This window comes from Danio rerio, chromosome 25 (genome assembly GCF_052040795.2).
Source record: "Danio rerio strain M-AB ecotype USA chromosome 25, GRCz13ab, whole genome shotgun sequence".
NCBI classification, from domain to species: Eukaryota; Metazoa; Chordata; class Actinopteri; order Cypriniformes; family Danionidae; genus Danio; species Danio rerio.
In genome coordinates this window covers 8,532,769-8,542,500 of record NC_141045.1, presented here as the reverse complement: position 1 = coordinate 8,542,500, position 9,732 = coordinate 8,532,769, and the positions used below count along the sequence as shown (strand labels likewise).

The 9,732-nt window shown below is 33.1% G+C and overlaps 1 protein-coding gene across 3 annotated transcripts in view; it reads right to left on the bottom strand.

Annotated features, from left to right (window-relative positions):
• The window catches only part of ptdss2 (phosphatidylserine synthase 2), a 30,977-nt gene that overhangs the window by 5,308 nt on the left and 15,937 nt on the right, over positions 1–9,732 (bottom strand). For all 3 annotated transcript variants that reach the window (XR_015525493.1, XM_087310236.1, NM_001423812.3), the window contains 8 exon segments: positions 9,270–9,337; positions 9,016–9,150; positions 7,558–7,608; positions 7,287–7,400; positions 6,155–6,273; positions 5,960–6,074; positions 5,440–5,585; positions 2,067–2,252 (listed from right to left, as the gene is read on the bottom strand). Coding sequence is in view for 2 of the 3 variants with exons in the window: in XM_087310236.1 (XP_087166362.1) it covers positions 2,067–2,252; positions 5,440–5,585; positions 5,960–6,074; positions 6,155–6,273; positions 7,287–7,400; positions 7,558–7,608; positions 9,016–9,150; positions 9,270–9,337 (934 nt within the window). In the remaining variant the exon portion in view is untranslated.

Here is a 9,732-nt window from a genome sequence, read left to right as displayed (position 1 = left end):
CTGAAAAAGGAAAAGAGGGCTACTTTTCATTCCATTTGTGCGGGTTTTGAGTTGTCATTGGGCTGGAAAATTTTCTTGGGACTTGGCAGCCCTGCCTAATAGGAGTAAAAGAGCAGTTTTTTTATGCTTCATATAGTCAGAAGCACATAACTTATAAAAAAATGAATGAATGTGTATCATGTTTAATTGTATTTTTCGGAGCAGAAAATAACGACTAGCATACATTTCAACATTATATACAGAAGACACTAATGTGGACACTTTAATGTAACCACTAAATTGTAATTCTTTCTAAAAACTAAATATTACTAAATAACAATTATATTTTTTTTTATACCAAAAATAATTTCAGGTATATTTAGAATTTATTGACATATTAAAAAAGTTTACTTTAGTTAATATGAACTAACAACACTTGAAAAGCATTTATTAATAAAAGCGTTATGCAAAGTCACATGAGCAAAAAAAGTCCTGGAAAATTTTTTTTTTCAACGCAGGGTGGATCAAAGTATTTATTTGATCCATATGTTTGTATAAAAAAACCAAAACCTATTATAAAGTACTACCATTACTACTACTATTACTACTACTATTATTACCATTACTACTACTACTATTACTATGATTACTATTACAACTATTACTACGGTTACTCTTACTACTATTGTTATTACTATTACTATAATTACGGTTACTATTACTATTATTATTATTATTACAACTATTGCTATTATTACTTTTACAAATACTATTACTGTTATTACTATTACATCTATTGCAATTACTACTATTGCTATTACTCATTATGATTACTATTACGATTATTTTTACTATTACGATTACTACTACAATATTATTACTATTACTACAATTAATATTACTACTTTTATTACGATTACTACTACAATTAATATTATTACTATTACTACAATTAATATTACTACTATTATTACTATTATTACTACTACTATTACTACTACTGCTATAACTATTATGATTAATATTATTACAACTATTGCTATTACTATTATTATTATTACTATTACAACTATTTCAATAGCTACTATTATTAATATTTATATTACGATTATTACTACTACTATTACAATTATTTTTACTATTACAATTACTATTACGATTAATATTATTACTATTACTACTACTATTACTACTACTACTATTACTACTATTACCATTACTACTACTACTACTTTTATGACTTTTGCTATTACCACTATTACGATTACTATGATTACTATTACAACTATATTACAACTATTGCAATTACTACTATTGCTATTACTATTATTACAATTACTATTACAACTATTACAATTATTATTACTGTGCCATCACACCGAAGGCAGTGAGAGCGTCAAAGGTCCGTCAAAGGTCCCCAAAAACGATGTCCTGCCTTAAGCATGTCAGTTACATGCACGCATAAAACATGCTTTTTAGCATGAAAATGTTGCACACTTTATCAAATTCATTTAACAATGGAAGATCAAGTTGCATGTGGTGTGGCTTTGCTTCACTTAATTTTCCAATGTGTCCATATGTCTGAAATATCTTGAAGCAGCAATACTGTTTTGTATTTTCGCAAGAGATTCCTGCTTTTTTAAAGAAAAATATGTATAACATTAATGCACATCAGTAACCCGCCAGTAACTTATTTAATGCATGTTCCTGTAAGAAAACATTGCAAATAATTGGAAATCCAGCGACCGCAATAATCAAACCCTTGGGAACAACTGTGGTAGCAACCAAAATTCACAGTGACTGTGTTCTCTGGACACCTCTTAAGCAGTGGACTTCTTCATTCTGATTAATTGCTGCCAAACCGCAAACCGTGTGAACGTGTTACTATTACGATTACTATTACAATTAATATTATTATTATTACGGTCACTATTACTATTATTAATACTACTACTACTGATACTACTGCTGATACCAATCTTAATACTCATACTAATGCTAATAATAATAATAATAGATTAAAATGAACATTTGGACGAGTGTTATGAGTGATTTTGGTGACAGAGCTGATATGTAGGATTTATTACCGAATAAAGAACCGCCACAGGGTCCAAACGAGGATGAGTGCAATTCCCAGTATCCAGCACTGAGTAATGAAGAAGGGGATTGGCAACATGATGGTGTTGGGGTCATATTTGACCACGATCAGAAACTCAGTAACAGTGATGGCCGCCACAATCCACGCCTGCTGGCCCAGCTTTTTATGGAATTTCCTGAAATCAAAGTAACACACTAAATTTACAAACTGCAAGCGCACAAAGGGCACAAACTAAAAAATAAAAAATAAAATAAAAAAAACAGTAGTTTTAAAAAATAAAAAATAAATAAAAATAAACTCTCCTTTAAATTCACAAATGCAACATGAGATTTGATAGTTAAAGTTAAATGTTTATGATTTACAATGCTAAATAAATTAATTAATACATATTAAATGGGATTATTTCCAATTTGCATAATCTCTGCCTACAAATTCCAGCTACATAAATTTAGGTTCCCAGCAATGCTGTGTTGAACCTTATTTATAGCTTTATAACCAATTTACACACAAAAAAATGTACTGTTTGTTTCATGAATGAGGTCCAAAAAAAAAGGAAAAGAAAAAAAAACCTTGTACCTACTAAGTTTCATAACTAGGTCATATTGTAGGCCTCATTAACATGTCTAGGACAAAAAAAGCTTCTCCGTCTCCAAACAACAAAGCAGCACATCTTAAGTAGCACAGCATGTGAAACTAGAGCAATCCCAGAATCCTTCACAATAAACGGACACTGTGGAAGGAAGAATTGATGATTTATGAAGCTGATTTGACCCAACAACTGACTGACTGAATATCACATTTTTATAGCTAATTACAGCATTGAGTGATTATCTTATCAACAATAAATGAAACTTGATACAGAATTTTCCAAAAAAAAAAAAAAAAAACTGAAGACAATGTGTTGTTGACTACACTGGATTCACAAGTGAGATTAATTGCCTTTATTAGGTGATCAGCAATGCTTGTTTCAGATAATTTTTATTAATATTAGATATTAGCAATATTCTATTAAATACTTTTAATAGATTTTTTTTACTTAAATGGATAGTTCACTCAAAAAATAAAGTGTACTCATTATTTACGCATCCCTCAAGTGGTTTCAAACCTTTATGAGTTTCTTGTTTGCTGTTGAACACAAAATAAGATATTTAGAAGAATGTTGAAAACCTGTAACCATTGACTTCTATAATAGGAAAAAAAACATACTATGGAAGTCAATGGTTACAGGATTTCAACCAATCAAAATAAATTCTTTTGTGTTTAACAGAAAAAAAACAGCTCAAATGGGCACATACGTTCACACATACGTGTCCATCTATGACGAACGTACGCTGTCAAACACGCATGTAAAAGTTTAGATCGGCGGTCACAAATCTGACCGCTCAAATTGTGTCAAAATCAAAATCACAGAAAATAGCCTATTACTTGTAATTTATGATGGGCTTCTCATTTAAAACATCTGGATAATGTTAAGAAAGGACCACAGAAAAAAGGCATTTCTCCTTTAAAGCGTTAATTAGTTCACTCCGACGTGAAATTCTGTCAACATTTAATCACTACACTGCTGAATCCATTGTATTTTCAGATCTGATACAGCTCGTTTGCATGTGTATGTGCCCCTTTACTCAGATACTTTAGGTATATAAAATTCGGAGGAATAAATATTTTACACATAAATAAACTACACATAAAAGCTTATTAAATTAAAGGTTAACTAGTAACTGTTACTGTGATTTAGCACATAAATCTCAATTGCCCTATTATTTATCATTTCCTACTCATTATTTAAAAAACATCTCGACAATGTTAAAAAAGGACCACAGAGAAAAGGCATTTCCCTTTTAAAGGGTTAGCTAATTCACTCCAATATAAAATCCTGTCAACATTTACCCACTAGAGTTCTGAATCTTTTCCCTTTTACTCAGATACTTTAAGGGTATCTAAAATTCAGAGGAATAGACAGTGTTACACATAAATAAAATACACATAAAAGCTTATTAAAAGGTTAAATAGTAACTGTTATTGTGATTTAGCATATAGATCTTGCACATAATTCTTCAATGGCCCTATTATTTATCATTTCTTACTCATTAATATAAAAACAAATCTCGATAATGTTATAAAATGATCACAGAGAAAAGGCATTTCCCTTTTAAAGGGTTAGCTAATTCCCTCTGATGTACAATCCTGTCAACATTTACTCACTAGAGTTCTGAATCTATTGATTTTTCAGAACTGATACAGCTTATTTGCGTGTTTATGTGGCCCTTTACTCAGATTCTTTAAGAGTATGTAATATATGACAGAGATACATAGTTTTATGCATAAATATAATTATTTTGGCACATATTAGCTTATTAAACTAAAGGTTTAACAGTAACTGTTATTGTGATTTGGCACATCATTCTGGCACACAATTCTCCAAATGTCCACAAGATGGCACAATTCATCACTAAATATGACAAGAAAACTGAAGCTTAAATAGCAAGAATTATTTCTTAAATTTCATTACAAACACATTTAATGACCTTTTGCTGAATAGACTGAATCTTATGAAGATGTTTAAAATCTAATCATCTTATAGTCTTATGGGTATGATACAATGTGGAGGAAGTTACAATATTAATTTGGATTGAAGTAACATTAAAGAGATCATAAGCTGCATTTTTTTTCCATTAAGTACTGTTCTCTGAGGTACACTTAATAATGTTGACAACCAAAAACATGATCCTTTAGAAGTAGTCTGCTATTTCTGTCCTGTAGTGTGATTAGCTAACAGATTTGCATATTGCATATCTAATGTTTGACAGGACTTTGACAGGACAGCAATGTAAGAATTTGTTGTACCAACCAAAGTAAACTTCTATATTTTTGTTTGGCAACCTATGCCCTTCACAGATGAACGCTGCTGTGATTTAGGGTTAAGAAGGCATGAACACAAGTTACAGACCATCTGTAATAACAATAGTGAGCATGTCATGAAAACAGTGCAGCAAGATTGTTGTTGGATACAATATAGTCAACACAGTATCATCTTACTTTCAGTCTGAAAATCCCGCATTGAATTGTGGCTTGTTTGAGATCAAATCTGTTGTGAAATTAAGTGAACAAATGTCTGGAGCTTCATTACAAAATAAAGTTCATCAGTTCTTTCCTAATGTTTGGGTCAGAAGGACAGCAACGCACAGCAAGGGCTCGTTCATATCAAACACATATTTGCTTCAAAAAAATGTAAGATGCGTCACTCAGGAATGGGTTTTTAAAAAAGCACCACGATGTTACCTCAGAACAAAGCAAACAACATAAACCAAAGCCATCAAAACATCTCATAAGGATTTCGCAATGCTCCCGATTGTACTTACGGGTCATCCATGAAGTCGTAGATCTCTCGCATGGCCACTCCACCAACGTTCACAAAGAAAACGAGCCGGAAAAGCACCAGATAATGCTCCGGAGGCATCCACATCACAAACTTCAAGTAAAATGTGTTCAACTCTGCCAACAAAAACTGCAAAAAGCAAGAGAATAAGCTACAATTTTCTTAATTCCACAAAACAATGCAGTGATTGGTCGCTCGCCATGATTTTGCCAAGTATGATGCGATCCTGGATTAACATCTATGCTGATCCTGGAACGTCATTTTTGTTGGAAAATCTAATCCATACCTATTCCCTACCCCTAAAACCAATCATAATTATCAATTATTCCCAAAATTAGAGGGAAATAAAAGTTGGATAAGTGCATAAACCTAAACATGACAAACTGTAATGGCATCCCTTAATTCTGATTAAAAAAGTTGCTCCAGGATCAACATAGATGTTACTTCAAGAACATGTCCTACTTGATGAAATCAGGTTGGGAGTGATTGGTCATGTGACTCACCATGAAAATAATACCCAATACTGCAAGCCACCTTCGCAGGTTTGACGCAGGACGCCATTCAAACTTGACCCAGCTGTATGGAGTAAACTGGAAGGCAATACGCTTAATTTTCCCTCTGCAACACACAACAGTGAAACGTCATATCGTTGTTCGACTTGCAGACAAACTTCTAAGAGGTTTATTTAGGGGTTTTACTTGTATGTTGGGATGTTCCAAAGGCCCTGCCACTGATACGGCTTCATGGAGAGCCAACCGAGCGTCTTCATGCCACAGTAAATGCCCAGCCCGTTACACACCAACACATCCATGATCCACTGCAGCAGGACAGAGGCAATGAGACACGATTTACTTTAAAAATTTATAACTTAGAGTTAGAATAATTACCCTCCCTGTATATATTATTTCCTTAATTTCTGTTTAACAGAAATATTTTCTTCAACACATTTCTTAGCTTTAATAATCAATTCCTTATAACGAATTTCTTTGCCTAATGACGTTTTATCTTTGCCATGATGGCAGTACATCATATTTTACTAGATATTTTCAACATGCTAGAATTCAGCTTAAAGTGACATTTAAAGGCTTAATTAGGGTAATTAGGCAAGTCATTGTATAATGATGGTTTGTTCTGTTGACTATCAAAAAATAATATTGCTTAAGGGGGCTATTATTGAACTTAAAATTGTATTAAATAAACTAAAAACAGCTTTTATTCTAGCTGAAATAAAACAAAAATATGATTGTTTTATCTTTCCAAAAAATATTATCAGACATACTGTGAAAATTTCCTTACTCTGTGAACAAAAATAAATAAACCACATAATTTTGACCTTAACGGTAGTTCTGCGTATTGGTTCAGATGTCAATATTTGATTCTGATTCACAAGCTCTAGATTCAATTTGAATCTGTCCGTCCATCTATATATCGATTGGTCGATTGTAGGCCTGCACAATGTATCGTTTTAGCACAATATCAAATGCGCACATCTGTAATAGTCACATCGTCAGATATACAATATATTAGTTAACCAGGAGATACAGAACATGTGATTTGTAAAGTCACTGATTAGATTAACAATAATAGAGGGAAGGTTTATCATTTGCATGTGTTTTTAGGGCCTGTGACTGAGCATTTGGTTTGGAGGCATAACAAACATTATTTTTTTAATTATTATTACAAAAGCAGCCCTAGTTTAATTGACAGCTTTTGAGAATCAATATTAAACCATATATGTACACCAAATATATGTATATTTCTTTTTTTTTTTTGCCCAACCCTAGTATACAATGCATGATTTCCAGTGTGTATCTGGTGTGTTGTACTCACATGGTCCCACCAGCACTCGGAGAAGTTTGGCAGCTGGTGTTCAAGACTGTACTCCAAAAACTCGAACATCACACTGATGATCATACACATCCACCAGTCCCTGATCATCAGCGTCTGACACACAAACAAAGAGAGTGAAGCAAATACATGACTAATAGACTCTAATTCAACTTCTGTTGCTGCACATTCACTTGCCAAACCGAGACGTGCTCTTAAGCTGATCAAATCAAACACTGGTTAACGGATTCGGATATTTAGTTTTAACACCAACCTTAATGTACCAGCCGAGAAAATGGGCAGGAACAAATCCATCCATTTTGTCCTGTTGGGAACACAATATGGAGTGATTTTAGAGGTACTTTTGACTAAGTATTAAAAAACTATTCAACATGCTTCAAGTTTATATTTTGGGTGGCATGAAGGCTGAGTGTTTAGCACTGTCGCCTCACAGCAAAAAAGTTGATGGTTCAAATACAGGCTGAACCAGTTGGCATTTCTGCGTGGAGTTTGCATGTTCTCCTCGTGTAGGCGTGGGTTTTCTCCGGGTGCTCTGGTTTACCTCAAAGTCCAAAGACATTCACTATATGTGAACTGGATGAACTAAATTAACCACGATGTATGAGTGTTTGTGTGAATGTGTGTATGGATGTTTCCCAGTACTGGGTTGCGGCTGGAGGGGCATCCGCTGCATAAAACATATGCTGTGATAGTTGGCGGTTCATTCCGCGGTGGCGAAACCTGATAAATAAGGGACTAAGCTGAATGAATTAATGCTTAAAAAAAAAAAAACATCTGTGTTTGGGATGAGGTTTGTTGTTTACAAAAGCTCCCTAAAACTATGCTATAATAATAATAATATCAGCGACTCATCAGCGACTCCAGCCACCCAAGCCATAGACTTTTCTCTCTGCTACCCTCAGGCAGACGGTTCCGGTCACGCACCAGCCGACTGAAGGAAAGCTTCTTCCCTCAGACTATCAGGCTGATGAACACTTAACACACCCCACACCATCAATATGTAGCATGCGCTGCACTTTAACCAATCCATACTTGAACAATACTGCCTACAGCCATGGGTACACATGTTTTTTTTTAGAAGTATGCTGTTGTGTTTTGTCTGGAGCCAGCACCTAAGCTTTTCACTCATCACAGCACACCTGCTGCTGATGATGTGACAATAACAGTAATTTGATCATAATAATAATAATAATAATAATAACTTTGTATTTTGGTTGAAGTTTTGTTGATGACTTGAAATTGTATAGTTAAAAATAACCAAACAACACAACCCAAGCTCTGTCAATTATTTTAACTAATTATTATTAGTATTATATAAAATAATTATTTAATAACAATAAATAAATCAAAATCCATCACAATGCAGAAGTGAAATGCTTTCATTTGTTCTTCCTACACATCTGTTTCTCTCATATCACACACTCCAGCCTCTTCTCACATTAATACATCTCAATTTAAATCAATAATTCAGGTCTATTCAAACATTTATTTATTTATTAAAACAACAATGTAAGAGCAGGATAACATACAGACTTTATTCTGCGATGTCTGTATATTATCTCCCTAACCTACAGTATGTGCATTAGAAACCTGTGTATGATGTAGGACCAGATGTGGACGTAATGCTCTGTAAGTGACCGGGCTTATGCATGACTCTCTGTAACAGATGCATCAGTATGATGCTTTCATTTATGCTGCTTTTAGCGCCTACCCAGATATTGTGAAAGGGATCTGTAGGGTGCCCAGGGTCATAGATGAGACAGTTTCCGCCATAACCTCTTTCTGGAAGTGGGACGCCCAGTTTTGGGTCGATGTACTTCATAAACTGCCTGCCATCATGCACGGTCTGGAGGGAAAAAAATGAAGAAAATAATAATAATAATAATAAAAATATTAATAAACCTGAATGTGTTTGTCCATATTATTTTTAAATGTAAAGTTATGATGTTAAGGATGAACACAAACCTGGAAGAGGATGAAGATGAGGAATAGTTCGTACACCACAGAAACACATAGCCAGAAACGCCAGTATGCTAGAGGAAGATACAAACATATACACATAAACATCTACAATAATAATAATAATAATATAATAATAGTGATGATAATAATAATAATAATAGTAATAACAATTATGATGATGATGATGATGATGATGATGATGATGATGATGATTATAATAATAATGATGATGATGATGATAATAATATTGTAAAATATGTAACTAACTAAACATTTATTTTACTGAGGTGGATCATGGAATGGAGTTCATAAGTATATTAAATAAGACTTTTTTGAAAGTCTATTCATTACTTTTTTTATTAGAGTTATTATTAAAGTTGAAAGGTTATTTTTATGGGAAATACAGAGTAATAAAAATAATAAATGACATCAACACAATAAATTATGTAAACTTTTCAGTTTCCGA